This window comes from Myiozetetes cayanensis, unplaced genomic scaffold (assembly GCF_022539395.1).
Source record: "Myiozetetes cayanensis isolate MyiCay16 unplaced genomic scaffold, myiCay2020 scf1, whole genome shotgun sequence".
In the NCBI taxonomy this organism is placed as follows: Eukaryota; Metazoa; Chordata; class Aves; order Passeriformes; family Tyrannidae; genus Myiozetetes; species Myiozetetes cayanensis.
Window position 1 is genome coordinate 93186764 of NW_026086604.1, and position 15745 is coordinate 93202508.

General features: G+C 37.3%; 1 protein-coding gene across 1 annotated transcript in view; it reads left to right on the forward strand.

Annotated features, from left to right (window-relative positions):
- The window catches only part of ATP9B (ATPase phospholipid transporting 9B (putative)), a 157970-nt gene that overhangs the window by 73942 nt on the left and 68283 nt on the right, over nucleotides 1-15745 (forward strand). The window contains exons 10-11 of the mRNA XM_050308489.1: nucleotides 6460-6535; nucleotides 13891-13967. Coding sequence (XP_050164446.1) covers nucleotides 6460-6535; nucleotides 13891-13967 — 153 coding nt within the window. The remainder of the gene's footprint in view (nucleotides 1-6459; nucleotides 6536-13890; nucleotides 13968-15745) is intronic.

A 15745-nucleotide genomic window follows, 5' to 3' on the forward strand; every position in this document is an offset into this window, starting at 1 on the left:
TTATAGTCTAATAGAAATCTTGAAGAATGAATTCCATTGAGTTTAGTTCAACTACTTTAATAACCTTCTTTTTTTCCTATGGTACAGAACTATACAATATATAATAATTTTTTCCAATATAGATGCAAAATTTGATGCAGGTAGCTGTATTCATTTACGAGTGGAATCTCTGACCTAAGATTCTAATTATGCACATTTCCCTGGATAAGTCTTATATTTTAGCAGCGAGAATGTTGAGTCTTTTATTTGCTTCATATTTGCTGTTAAATAATTGCCTCTTTTGAAGCAATAGTTGTGCTCACTTCAATCTGGCTGTAACAGCTATACAGACAGCCTGACTAGGGAGCTAACATGGTTAGAACCAAATCTGACCCTGTTCAAAACACATATGCCAGTAAAAGGAACATAACCAGAAGAATTGACTGTGGAATTGGTGTGGGGAAGGAATCTCTTTCGGTGATGCAAGTAAACTAATGCGTATTATTCCACTTTCCTACAAAAGTTGGTGGGTATTGTTGTGCTGGATCTGATCAGGCAGGAACAGGGCTAGAAGAGGTCAAATAGAAGTTCATTGGTTCACGCAATGATTAAGTATTTAGACTCAAAGGCCTTTGTCATTGTTTGGAAAAAATTGTAATAAGTTGTAGCTTTGTCACCTTTTAAGTGACTTCTCGAAATTTGTTATGATCCATGATCAGCTATGTTAAGAATTCAGGACTGAGAGTAGGATATATTCAATTTTTATTTTACTGTTCATCTTTCCTTTTTCTCTGCACGTGCAAGAGCTACAGACCAATTTTCAAATAAGAACTGTTGACAGTTTAAACCTCTATGATCAATATTGCACATGGATGAAAAAACCAAGCCTATATAGAAGCTTGAATACAATACTGAACTGCACTATTCTGGTAATGAATTTAATTCAGAATTCAAAGATCAATAAACATAGAGCTGCCAAATGAAATTCAACCCAGCAGACCTTAAGTGGAAACTTTGTCAGCTGGACAAAGAAGCCCCTGTGTATGTCAGCTTTCTGCTACAAGAGCGAGTGATGGATTTCATTTACTCCAAAACATAGTGTTCTGTTAGCATCAGAAAATTCACAGAAATTTCTACTTATGACGGACCTGGTCTGATTCAGGAACTGAGGTCTTTGTTCCTTCCCTGCTTCCACCTATTCATACCATGTTTCCAAAAGTAGAAATAAAAATAGTACGAAACACCTAAATTCATAAATACACTTTTTTTTTTCCATTTGAGTAACTTATGACAAAGGAAAAATAAGGATAACTAATAATCCATTTGGATATGGAAGGTGTGGTATTTGGGAAATGGAATAGCTGTAGAAAGATGAAAATGTTAGATAAAAGTGTAAAGACATGAAAGGATCACAATGAAATAAGCAGAACCTAAGTGACTAGCCAGACCATTCTGTTGATGAGCATGAGTGGAAAGAGATAGAACTCAGTTGATGTTTTCCTGTTTTGATTGACCTAAAAGAAGGTGTTTTGACTAAGTCTTGTAGCAGGTAGACATTGGACAAGTGACTTTTTCTCCACTGTGCTGTCAGCTCTCCACAGTTACTGCAGGGCTTTTGATTTTTTCTTTTAATATGGAAGAGTTTCATAATTCACTGTCTTAAAAATATGCTAACTAAAGAATAAGGGAGAAAAAAACATTTTCCTAACTTGCTATCCTATTCTTGACGATACCCAGAGGCAGACTGCTGGGAAAGAGAAAACAACTAGAGTAAGGACATGGTAGTGCCTTCTCAGAAGAGTCTTCTGTTTCGTAACAGCTCAAGATGTGGGAACATTCTGAGTTAGACCTGGTTGCTCTAAGTAACCTGCAATGAGTTTTCTTCTTTAAACTTACCTAGTCCACTCTCGAACCTGTGTAACCTTTTAGCATTCAAATAGGAAGACGTTGCACAGGTTCGTTTAATATTTTTATGGAGGACAATTGTCTGTTGCTTTAAATTTTGCAGTCTTTATTAATGACTTGTTTCTTCTTTGGTAGGAGTCAGCAGCATCTATCATCCTTTTCTAGGTGCCTGTTTTGTCATCATCATGGCTAGGCTTCGCGAACGAAGATTTGAAAGGGCTCTACCCACGCTTGCTACAAGTGCGCTGATGGCTAAAAAGGCCAAAACCCACAAACAAACAAAAACCCACAAACAAACAAAAACCCAAACAAACAAAAACCCAACAAAAACCAAAACAAACAAAAACCCCCAAAAAAAAAAAAAAAAAAAACACCCAAAACAAACAAACAAAAACCCCACAACAAACCCAAAACAACCACACAAATAAAACAAAACCAAACAAAGAACAAAAACAAAACCAACAACAAGCACCAGCACAAAAACCCACAGAACAACAACAACAATAATAAAAGCACACCACATTCCTGGGCAGAAGCCACTAGAAGCCACTAGCAAGCCGAACCCATCATATCCCAACTCCCACTGCGACAACACCCGGCGATTCCGGCATACCCCCAGGCAATGGCAGGCACACGTGTAAGAAGTGCCCGCATACACCCTAGGTTAGGGCACCCTCCACGTCCCCTGTCCAGCCAAAACCCCCAGCCTCCAGAATAAACCCACTACCCACCCCAAACCTCAGCCCCCAGCGTGCCACTGCAAGCTCCCCTTTCCACTGCCCGTCCGCGGCCCCCAAATGAGGCCGCCCCGCCGGCCCCCATGTTGGCCCGGGAAGCTCCAGGTCCGTCCACCCTCCCCCTGCTCCTGCCCAGCCTGACCCGGCACGGCTCGACCAGGGATTTCCCGCGCTGAACGGGACCATCTACCCGCCCCCTCGACGGTCTGGGGAACCCCCGGGACCGTCCGGCCCCCTCCCTGCACCCGCCCGGTCCGACCCGGCGCGGCCCGGTCCCGCGGCCCGGCCCCACATGGCCGCCGGCCATCTGCCAACCGCTCCGCCGTTCCGACGTCGAAGCACAGCTCCCGACGGCTTCACCAGGAGGTCGACTGCACAGATCGGTGCTGCAGCCTTTCCCACGCATGCAGGGCCATGACGAGCCGCGAGAGCAGGAGCGGGTCCCTCACCACCCACCACCCAGTTGCAGGAGCACGCCGAACGCGTGGCAGCCTGCCCGCCCGCCATCTTGGCCCCCCCCGCCTGTTTTGTAGATGTCTGTCATATTCCTCATTAGAGTTCAGGTTTATTTAGTCATATCTAGTATGGAAGCTACGTTGATCACCCTTGTTGCTCTTTTTCAACATTTTCCAGTTCTTTTTATTTTCAGTTTGGAATAAGGGGAAGGGAGGAGGAGTTTAGAACTACATGGTAAAGACTTGGGCAGAATGTGCAGTTCTTTGTGGTAGCATGATTTGGTGGTGGTGGTGTTTTGTTTTTTTTCCTTTCCTAGCGATTCTAAGCATTTAGCTTGCTCTTGGCCATTTAGTGGTTTGGTAGAGTTGTAATGATTCCAAAATGTTCCAAAATTTGTTTTTGGGTAGTCATGTCAGTTTCTGAGTAGTTTTGATCATCTTGGAGCTCATGAATTGGTGAAGCTGGGATGTTTTCTTTCTTTGTATGTATCACTTCACATGTCACTGTATAGAATGTCATCTGTCTGCTTTTTTCTAGGGTATATTAACGTAGAACATTACCCCATTGTTAAATCATAGATGTTTTTGCTATGGCTGTTTTGTTCTGAAGTTTTACTTTAGTCTTATGAAAAGTTACAATGTAAGTTATGCAAAGATATAGCAGCAAACATTTCTTTGAATTCTATGTGTTTTTTCTATATCTCTAATTCTGCACATTAATTGTTTGTTAATGACTAGTTAAAATACAACACTCCTGTCAAAATTCAAATTTTTTCTTTGTTCTGGAATTGAACATAATAAAAAAATTACTTTAATGTGATTGCAGCATTAATAAGCGGTAGATGGGAAATTATCTCAGTGTTTGGGGGAAGCTATTTAGAGTCCCACTGTGAAAGTAGGTGTTTTGTATGGGAGCTCTGAGGGCAAAATACAAGATATTTTTCATTTATTGAGACTAAACTCATTGCAAGTATGATAGTCACACCTTTCCTATCACTGTGTGTTGATGGTTATAAAAGACTGACCCATGCATTTCCATGAGACTGCAGTGATTGAAATACAGGCTATTTGTGATCAGCTCTCCTTTTAGATGCATCATCGTATTTTAGGCCTGCTGAGGACTCCTCTGACAAATTTTAGCAAAATTTGTCCTTGAGGTACAGTAGTGATTTCTTGCAAATAAAAGTATTTTCCTTGTACCCCTGTACATTGTTTTCAGTGGATCTACTTTTTCAGTTGATCTACTTTCTATGCAGTGAGAAAATCCACAAAGTTCTTATTAGCATACTAGGGCAGAATTTATTTTCTTTCTTTTTTTTATTTTGGAGAGTCTGATGATAAGCTGAAACAGTTTGAACTATGCAGAACAGTTTGTGGATGATAAGAAGTAATCAAGATTAGCATGTATGTTGCTGACTGAGAAAAATCTGTGTATCTCATAGCAAGTCATGTGAAAGTAATACTCCTGTTGGTACCAGGCCCACTATTTGGGTTGAAAGTGTCAGCCTTTCACTCCTGTCACAAGCAGCTAATCAGCATTGTCTGATATGAAAGAATATTGGGAAAGTTGTCCTGTTAGATTCAGCAATTCTTGAAAAGCCCATGAGAGGAATGAAAAAATTTAATAACTGGTTTCAACTCACATATGACCAGTTTGTGTCCAATTTCTAGCCTTGTAGAAACAGATTCTGAAACCTCTAAATAAGCTTCATGTGAAAACTTACTGCTGGATATGGTTATGTTTCAACATTATAGGTGTAGAACAGTGGTATAGATGGCAGTCTCTCCACTGACTGCCATGCCCCAAACTGCCACAGTTGGTATTTTGACTACATAAGTGACATCTTCCTCTGGAAAAACTTGCATTTTTGGATGGTTTCTTTTTAGACTTATATGTCTGTACACTCCTTAACAAGAGTTTCAGAAGGCTGAAATAATCACATAATTCAAATAATTCAGGAACAACTGTAAAGCAAACCAGGAACCTAAGCATTATGAGTTAGGGGTAAAGCATATAATTCTTGCAGTAATAATTCCTTAGATAAGAATCAGAAAATAATTCTCCTTTTTCTTAATTTAAGGTTAATCTTACAGAACATTGATGATTCTTCATAGAATCACAAAATAGTCTGGGTTGGAAGGGACCCACAAGGATCATTAAATCCTACTCTTAAGTGAATGGCTTGTACAGGCATTGAGCCTGCAACCTTGGCATTATTAGTTCCATGCTGTCACCAACTGAGCTAATTCTCAGGGTCATCAGAATTTAAGTCTTGTTTCAAAATTTGTGGTGTTCTTCTTAGGACTAATTCCATATTCTCCTTCTCTTCCCCTCTGTTTTTGATAGAGTGGTTCTCTATGCCTTTTAAACAATGATTTCTCCTCACTTAAGGCAATGAGAACTGTAGTTTCCTTACTATGTAGGGATCTTTTGAAGTACGCACAAAAACATCTGTTTAGTTTGAGATTTTTCTTTTTTAGAAACAAAAATTTCTATGCAGCTCATATTGTGTTTGGTGGTTGTTTCAAAACGGACATGAAAAATGGATATAGGTTTTTGACATTTATTGACAATATGTAGAATTTATTTTTTACTTCAATAAATCAGCCATCCCCTTTTCCTGCAACATGTTTAGCACAATTTGTAATTTGATCAAATACACCTGATTATCCTACCTCCTAAAGTTTCCTTTAGTTGTAAACAGCGCATTCCACAGCTGCTAATGAGCAACAAATCTGTACATGCTCCAAATTGATTATGAAAGATTGTTTACAATCTGTGGATCATTATTGCTCGGGAGGATAGAGGGGAGAAGAAATAAAAAGAAAGTTTGAAGTAATCGTGGAATCAGTTTTCTATTGGAAGTATTTTCCCATGGAATATATATTTTGTAAGGGTGTGGTAAGACAACACAAGCCTACATTTCTTTTTAAAAGTCTAAGTATTCTTCCCTGAAGTTGATATCATGTTGATCAAGTGCAAAATGATGATTATCATAACTTACTGTATGAATTATAGATTATTTAAATAGAGAACAGGTTATTAATTTTGGGTGGTTACCTTCATAATTCCCTTTAACTGCTTGCTACAGCAAACTGTTCTGCCGTTTGATACATCTGAGGAAAAGAATGTGTTCCTTTTAAAACACATTTACTTTAGATCTTGGAATATTGTTGGATTTAGATAGTATGAACTTCAATCACTGTTTCACATTTTGGAAAATTATTTGTGTGTATATAGACAAAGTATGTGCAATGAATGCTATTATACGGTGATTGATACAAGGGTGCAAGCATCCTGTGCAAGTTACTCAAATGGTTTGGCGTGGTTCTTAATGCTTTTTGATGGCGATTTGCTTATTAGGTGTTCATATTTTTAACAGGAAGACAGTGATCCTGCAGTTCATGAAAGCCTAAGCATAGAAAATACGTTATGGGCAAGCACTGTTGTTGCTTCAGGTAAGTGTTGCAATAAAAAATACTGATAATGAATCTAAAAACTTCTGTGGAATCGTATCTTTATTTTTCAAAAACCATTAATATTTCATGTTGTAAAATATCTTTGTCTTCCAGGCTATTAAACTCTTGCTTTTCTGCCTTCTCATCGGTTTCATCATGCTACTCAAAATATATTCATGCATTTATAATCCTCCTTAATAGCTTTGGGGTTTTTTTTTTTGCTTATAGTTTACTCTTTCAGTAGTGCTATCCCTTGTACCCCACTAAAGTCACTGACCTTTTTGATTTAATTAAAACTTCATGTTGTAAGGTGCTCTCACAAGCAGTTTCTGAGATGGTTCTTCTTGCTGAAAAGCAAGAGTGGTTTTGCATTTGTTAGGAGTCTTTCTTTTATATACTTCATGCTTAAAATCTTTTTTCAGGCAAAATCTTAATCAGAAAAAATAGATCAGTTATACAGTTATTTAATTGTAAAATAATGGGATCTAAATATTAGTAATGTTTCATATATGTCCTAGATGTTATAAAGGCTTTGCCTTATCTAGATGCTGTAATTTGCCTTCAAGCCGTTGTAGTGTTTCTTTTTTGAAGAGCAGAAATTTATTTTCTTTCACTTTTGCTCTGTGTAAGAAAAGTCAGAAGGGCTGTCATTATTCTTCTGCACAAAATGACTCAGAATAAGGAATTGGTAAATGATTTCTAAAAAGAACTAAGATTTAAGATGGGGAATTGGAGCAGCTGGAAACATAAGCTGAGAGAGTGGGGGAAGAAAGTAAAAAAGGATTTCCACCTAAATGATAAAGTTAGTGCCTACTATGAAGACTTCTTACATCAGTGAGGGGCCTGCCGGAAGGCTGTGGGAAAGAGATTAATTTTGAGAAGGTTGCAAAGGATTCTGTGACTGAGCACTCCTTTCCAGAGTCTGAAAAGGTAGTCATGTTCTTTGATACTTAGCATTGTTGGGCTTGATTGCACTGGAAAACTATTCTCTTTAAACTGTCAAATGGATACCCAAAGTTGTCCTCAGTTAGATTTTTAACTTACATAGCCAAGATCTGTTGTTTTGTGTAAAAAGATGTTTCTCATCAATTATAAGTTTCAATACTGTGCAAATTCGAGTTTTCTTTCTCCAGATCTGTGTATGGGGGAAAATTACACACAAAAAGTGTGCATTTGCAAACTCACGAATTCTGAATTAGTAATGTTGAATTTTAATTGAAAGCTGTTCATGTTTTCATTTCCAAGGTAGGTGGTTTTGTTTAGAGTTATAGCTACTGACTGAGGCCTCTTGATCTGCCATCTAAAGTTAGCACCCATGTTAATGAAAACAGTGTTCCTTAAAATTTATACCTTAGGGTATCTTTGGGTTTTTCACTTCTGAGGGGTCTTGTGGAAGTCTAATTATTTATTAAGGACTTAAGTTCATTAATGATGGCAGTAGAAAAACACATTAAAAGATAATTCTCTTGTTCAAGTGTAGTTTTGAATAGTGGAATAAGACTCTAAGGGAGACTCAGGGCAAACTCACTGAGTGATACAAAGTTAAAAATATTGAATGACTCTTCAAGACTGCAGCCACTTCTGAAGGGAAAAATAGCATGACCAAGAAATTAAAAGTGGTATCCTGATGTGGATACAGAACATGGCTTGAATTAAGGTACCAGAGAAAAATAATTCCTTCACTAATTGATTTTGTGACATTAATTATACCTGAACTTTGGCATATCATTCGTTTCACTTACCTCATTTCATGTATTACCTACAATTTAATACCGTGGAAATGTGCTTCTCTCATGTAAGTACTGCAGCTATTAAGCATGTAAGAATTCTATTTGGATATTTCCTTATTCTGTATGGCATCATAAATCCAGATCTTAAGAATTAGTCAGCACCTCTGTGGAGGTAATTTTGGCATTTGGTAGGATTAGGCCTTTAATAAAAGGTAGGAAATTATTGTCTTCAGTCTGTTGCTTATCTATTAAGATAATTATAAGGTCTTACAGGTGCACTGTGCATGTAGTCATGAGAAAAGACTGTAAGGCCAAACATCTAACAGATTGTCAAAATGTTCTAGATTTGGTTGATAACAGTGTATCATTCAGTTGTTTTCATCCCACTTCCAATTTGACTGTACATATCTAAGTTAAGGATACTTGATTCTAAGGTAGTTAAATTTGTTTTTTTTTTTAAAGTAGACTTCATAATTGAATTTCCAAGATTTGTGACAACTGAAAATCTGAATGAAAATGCTTGTCACTGTCTGACTGCATTATAAACACATATAACCTGCCTTGCTTATACCTGCCATGGCTGGATATCAAAGGTGGACTCTGCCTACACAGGTTTGCAGACACCTCTACATCCCCTCCCCTACTATGATCTATCACAATCCTTGATTTTATCTGAAAAATTTAGTGGAAGGTTACGCTTGCATACAACTTCTGCAAACGAGTGCCTCTTGGATTGCCATGAAAACAGAAGAATAAAAAGCCCGTAGCATGTGAAAGTTTGCACTGTTTTTCTACTCTGTAGCTAGCTACCTCATCCACGGTTGCATCTTATTTCAGTCTCCTTAGTGTCTAGGTTTACAGCTCTGTACATGCTGATATGTTTTTAACCAGTTAGTATACCATGTCTATTCGCAAGTCAAATATTCCATTTACTTTGCCACTTTGATTCAAGAAAGTGAGTTTGTAGCCTGTGCCCAGTCGGTAGTGGGTAGAGTTCTACTCTGCAATGTTTACTGTACATCTCTTCATTTAACCAAAGACTTTTCAGTATGACAGTCTTTAATGCAGTCTGGCTGGGAAGGCTGCTTCCTTCAGTGCACTTTAAGCAGCCTGGACATCATCTGTTACTAAGCCAAGCAAATGTGTGACCCACTGGGACTCTGTTCTGTCCTTGCCAGCCCCTGCTAGGTTGTGACAAAGCATTCTTGGTCAACCTTTATTATCTGGGCATACTGATGAGTGATGATGTCAGTCGCAGGAGTGGAGACAGAGAGCTACATCACTGATGTCCGGGAAAGGAATGCGTAGCTGAGTTGCAGATACAAAGTCTTATTTCATTTTCAAAAAGAGGGCAATTGTAGAGCGAGGGGGTTCTCCTTTCAGTGATTAAATAAATACTTTATTTCCTGATACTTTCTTCAAAGTATTACATAAACACCATTGCATCAGGTTGGAGGGCCCACTGTCTCCAAGATACATGTCATTGCTATTTGGCAAGGTGATACAGAGGGTCAAGGTCAGACTGGGAAAAGCGTTTGGGCAATTGCATTGGGAATACCTCAGAAAACTTGAGCTGTGGTTGCTGATGCCCTGACAGGCCTAGAAGAGAGATACCACAAATCAATAGTTTTGCAGATCAGTAACAGTAAATTTAAGTATATAAAGGCTTCAAGGAGTCTTATCAACAGTATCTTGAATGCAGGTTACCAAAGCTCATGAAAATATCAGGATACTACAATAATGAATTCTGCAGGAAAAAAAAAACCAACCACCAACACCTATTTCTAGAGAAGTACAAATGACAAGAAAAGTATTTGCTGTAACTTAAGACTTTATTTTCTTTTTGAATTTTAGGAATCATAAAAATTGGTTTAACAAAATCATGTAATGTCAAACAACTCAAGAATAAACTATTGCACATCCTTTTTTATATCAAAAAAATTAATACAGTAAGCTAAATGGGCAGGAGGGGATCCATTTTGCCACACCTAATATATCCCCAGTTGTTCTAGTTTCTAAATTGATAATTGAGATATCTAAAGTGAGATTCCTACTACTATCACATATGCACTGCTTCCTTTCTGCCCTTTGCTGCAAAGCCCTGACAGAGATATAGTGACTGTGTGTGATGGTTATACTGACCATAGAAAGCACAAAGACTAACCTGCCAGGATCACACTGGAAGCCTCTGGCAGGGGTGGAAATCAAAAGCCTTTCGTAAGTCCAAAGCATGCAGTCATCCTTTTGTTATTCTTTAATAAGTGAGATGGGAAAAAAATATTTGGACTTTTTCCACTTACAGGCAATACCTCAGTGGGTTTCAAAAAGATAACAGCAAGGTATGGAGTCTGTCATTTATAGTATCACTGTGAAATTAATAATACTGCCTGAAGGAGAGGAAATTTTGGTTAGTGAAAACTTGAAAAACTGCTGTCGCTGGAGAAACAATTTTTTAAATATAACCAAATAATTTAAACCATCAAGTAAGTATTCTGAAAACCTCTTAGTTTATCTTTAAATAAATTACTTATCTTTCAGTTCATTTGTGCCTGTGGCATCAGTGACTGTGGTGTTTGTGTTTATTGAAAGCTGTGGTGTGTTTTCTTTCAGAAAGGGAGAGAGGAAAGTCAGCAGTTAAATTTTAAAAACCCTCAAAAGGTCCACTACAGTAGGGACTTCAGCTTTTTGTTCTCCATTTGCAATAATGATCAGTGTGGTTCAAACGCTGAAGAAGATAAGAAGATAATGCAGTTTTCTGAGAAACCTGCTGAGATATCTATTAAGAGGAGATTTGTATTAATGAAATTTTGTCGTCATTTCAGCAGGTGTCAGTCTTGCAAAGTTATTTTAGATAAAATCAGAACAATTTGTATAACTGCACAGCTGTAAAAAGCACTATTTTCTGCCAAGTCCTACACATGATTTTAATTAATTTGCATGCACTCTGGTTTTTATATAGTTCACATAGTGTTTGGGAGAGACCAAACACAGTGGATTCAGAGTATACCTATTTGTGTGTGTTAATTATTCACTAGTCCACTTTTGCTGTTTTTTTTCCCCCCCAGGCCCACATATTTATTCTAGTGGTATCTTGTAACTTCCCCATCCTTCATTAACCACTTTGTCTTTACCTATTTACCCAGTTGACTTGAGACCCAGTTTGCAGAGGCCCCACACATAAAAATACACGAGTCATTGCTTTTAGTAAGCCCAGGCTTGCAACTATGCTCCCACGAAACCCAAATTGAATTCAGTTTTTTATGTAAGACACAACAGTCCCTGGTGCAACCACTGTGGGATGAAACAGAAATTAGGCTTGGAGTTCCCTACACCAATGTACTTCAGGTCTAAGGAACCCTTGATTTACAACTGATATGGTGCTAAGATGACAAATATTTAAAATCTAAGATGAACTTCTTAGTACAAGTAGCATTTAGTAAGATCTAACCAAAATTCTGTTCCAAATTCAGTACTCAAAATGGAATTTATCTGACTTTCACCTTTGAATCCAACTTTTCAAAGAGCAAAATATGGGACAAGTAGGACATCTTGTTTTCCTGAACTGCAGTAGCCTAGCCAGGTGAAACTCAGTGGGAAGGTGCCATCTGGAATGTAGAAGTCTTCCTCAACTTCTATTGAACTACAGATTTACCAAGGCAGAGATTGTTGGAGGGTGCAGAAGGGGATTCCCTATGAGAATTCCCTACGTCCAGTGCATTCTGACAGTTGGGCAGAGGTCAGCTCTGAGGATCACTCCAAAATAAAGTGCCCCAAAGGGATGTATGGGCATTGGTTGGAGAACAGTTGAGTTCAGAAATTATGGATCAATGGACTATTGGAGGAATTTTGGGGTATGTCGGGGGCATGATACATATATGTTAATGTGTAGATTTGCGTGTGGAACTGTCAGCAGAGGCAGACTAGCATTGGGGAAATTATCCTGTCAAGGGAAATTGTAAGAAAAAGCTTTAGTCTGGAGAGGAAAATAATAGAAAAAACATTTTTTAATTGTCCAGAAGGTGTAATGTTTTGTGTGTAGATTCAAAAGTTTTGTTTGTATTCTTTTTTTGGCTGGGACAGAGAGCGTTAATTTTCTTCCTAGTGACTGGTACAGTGCTGTGTTTTGGATTCAGTGTGAAACTAATGTTGAAAACACTCATGGTTTAGTTGTTGCTCAGCAGTGCTTACCAAGGGATTTTCAGTTTCCCATGCTCTGCCAGGGAGGAGCTGCACAAGAAGAAGCTGGGAGGGAGCATGTCCAGGACAACTGACACAAGTTGACCAAAGGGATATCCCATACCAGAGAGCTTCATGCCCAGTATATAAACTGGGGGGAGTTGGTTGGGAAGGGCTGGTTGCTGCTGGGGGACGGGCTGGGCATCAGTCAGGAGGTGGTGAGCAATGGTACTGTGCATCACTTATTTCTCTTAGGGTTTTTCTTCTTTTTAATTAGAGTATTTATTATCATTAATATTATCATTAGTATTACTGGTATTGTTGTTATATTTTACTTTGTTTCAGTAATTAAACTGTTCTTAACCCACAAGTTGGAGGGGTTTGTTTTTTTTTTTTTTTTTCTGAATCTTCTCCCCATCCCACCAGTAGCGCACTGGGGAGAAGAAGTCAGTGAGCAGCTGCATAGACCTTAGTTACCATCTGGGGACAGGACACACTCTTATTTTTGAGTAAATGAAACTTCTTTCCTTTAATGCCAGCATCTTTAACTGTTAGCTTTTTTCTTTGGGTATTACCTGCAAGACCAGTGGTAGCAGATCTTGCATGTGGTCCTGTTTGCCACAGACAAATTAACTTAATGTCAGACAAACATATAATACTTTTTAAAAAAAAAACTTTTCTGGGAGTTTCTGACAAGTTCCATTAATTATCTCTTTATAGCATGACCTCCAAAAAAAAAAAAATCATGTTATTAGTTATACTGCCATAAAGCTATTTCAAGTCACTCAATAAAGTAATAGAAATAAGAGGGATGTTTTATACAAGGAAGTGTTATAGTAGCATATTAATAAAACCCCTAAAATTTTCTTTACTATAAAAGTTTATTTAGTGATGCTGAGGCCAAATTTTCCTGTACCATCCTGTAAAAATTGACTAAAAGATAATTGAAACTTGGGAATCATTTTTATAAGTTAATGAACAGGAGAATATTTTTATATGTGATTCTGTCAAAGTGATTAATTGGATGAACTGGATTTTCATTAGAGATGACAGATAGTAGGCCATTTGTGTGTGATGTGTTCAGCACCATTTTACTCATTTTGTATTCCTTGCACAGTTGTTTATGCTGTGTGTTAACTTCTGAAAACAGTTGGAGACAATTTTAAGTTCAAATACAACTTTTTAACCAGTTATATTAGGAGTATTGTTTCCATAAAAAAGAGGGAAAGTATGTAATCATTTTTATGGATGTTAATCACAGAAGTTATAATAATCCTTTCATTGTTGATTATGAAAAATAGCATTCACAGTACTATGCATAAGTGTTTGGGCTTTTTCATACATTTGATCTGTTCAGGGAACTGTAAATTATTGCAAGTTCTAATTCAGGCAAATTTTCTCTTATTTACTAGACACCTCTGTTTTACTTTTTGTTTGTTTGTTTTTCAGGAACTGTAATTGGTGTTGTTATTTACACAGGCAAGGAAACACGAAGTGTAATGAACACATCCAATCCAAAAAATAAGGTAAGTTAGTCTTACTGTGGGATTTCCTACTTCTGTTTTCATAAAACTTAAACATAGATGTACCTAAGCCCCAAAATCTGCAGATTCTTGCTCTGATGTATTTCATGTTGCTGGACTGATTTGAATTTTGGTACAAGAAGTGAATTCTGCTGTAGTCTCCTTTTGGAAGTAAAATTATTCTTCTTTTAGCTTGGAGCATTGCAAGTACTAATGGAGGCATTTGTCTTTGAAGTATCAATGTGCATCTTTATACTTTTTTACTTCTGTTTCACAACTGAATATTAATTCTCACTTCATTTCTCTCAGATAATTTTACCTTAAAGTATTTGGCTAAAGCTACACAGTAGTTTTAGGAGTGTTTATAACAGACTACTGAAGTTTATTTGGGTTCCCAGAGGAGGTAGAACACAGTAAGTGAGGTTCTATTCAGTACCCAGAACAGAACACTATTTCAGGGATTTTTGCAAGCAATGAAAACACTGTCAAGAGATTTTTTTGTCGAAAAGATGCCAGAAGTTTGAGTGCTTCCCTCTGTACGAGGTTCTTTCAGTTCTAAACAAGGCAAATAGCTCTTCACTTAATTGGTAATGTTCTAATGTAAGTTGGGGAGGGCCCTCAATTATAAAGAAATAAAACTTCAGCTGTGGGCTGTATCTTACAACCTAGACCTGTGTTTAGTAAGAAGATAATTATATTAAGAAAGGAAAAAATTATTGCAAGAGGTTTAGAAAAAAAATCATTTGTGACAGGTTGCCATTTTCACGCCATTCATAATAAGTTACTCTGAGTAGGAACATCAAGAATGAAATGATAATACAAATTGCTTGAAGCAGTTACTGCAGTCCCCTGAGTGTATTGATTTGTGTTTCTAATAAAGAGATGCTTTTAAATGTCTCATTGACAGAGACAGGTGATATGTACCATTACGTGGATTAAAATGGCCATTTATTATTTTGATCTTTGTAACGTGCATTTTAAAATAATAGAGTAAAATGGAACCAGAATGTTTATGGTGCATAGTTATTTTCCGTTTTGTCTGATACAAAGATGAACCCGTTAGTAATAGAATCTTTCTCTTAAGAATTCTGAACATTTTATGATTAATAAATAATTCTCACAAGTGTTTACAATTAAATTAATGTAGAAAATTGATAGGGGAGTATGCATAAACATAACATGCATTACCCTAATTCAGCAGATTGTTTGAGATGGTAGTTGTATGAGATTTTTAGGAGAAGTTTGTTAAAAATTTTTTGCTTGAATATTTCACACCGAAAAGTATGATAAAACATAGAAGGATTTGTTTAAAATTTCCCCAGTGTTTTCAAAATTATTATTATTAAAAGAGTTGCTCAAAATTTTCATCAGCAAGATTAAGTAGCAGATAAACCTAGAGAAAAGAGATCCAGCTGCATGTTGACAAGCTGCAGCAATTCTTACTACTACGTATATCACCTTTAATGTTACAGCTGCTAACAATTAAATGCTGTGTTCTGTGATCTTCAGTGAGAACCTAAATAAACTTAAAATTTTCATGAAGCACTGAGAAGCAAAATACTGTGTACACATGCACATACACAAACTTAACAGAACAAAATCCAACTAATAGAGTCTAGAGTATATTGAATTATCTAAACACTATCTAAAATAATTAGCTTAGGAGCACTTATGGTGAGATTTAGACTGAACATTAGGAAGCACTTCTTTACCAAGAGGGTGGTTTAAGCCCTAGAACAGGCTTCATGGAGAGGTGGTTGATATCCCAGGCCTGTCAGTGT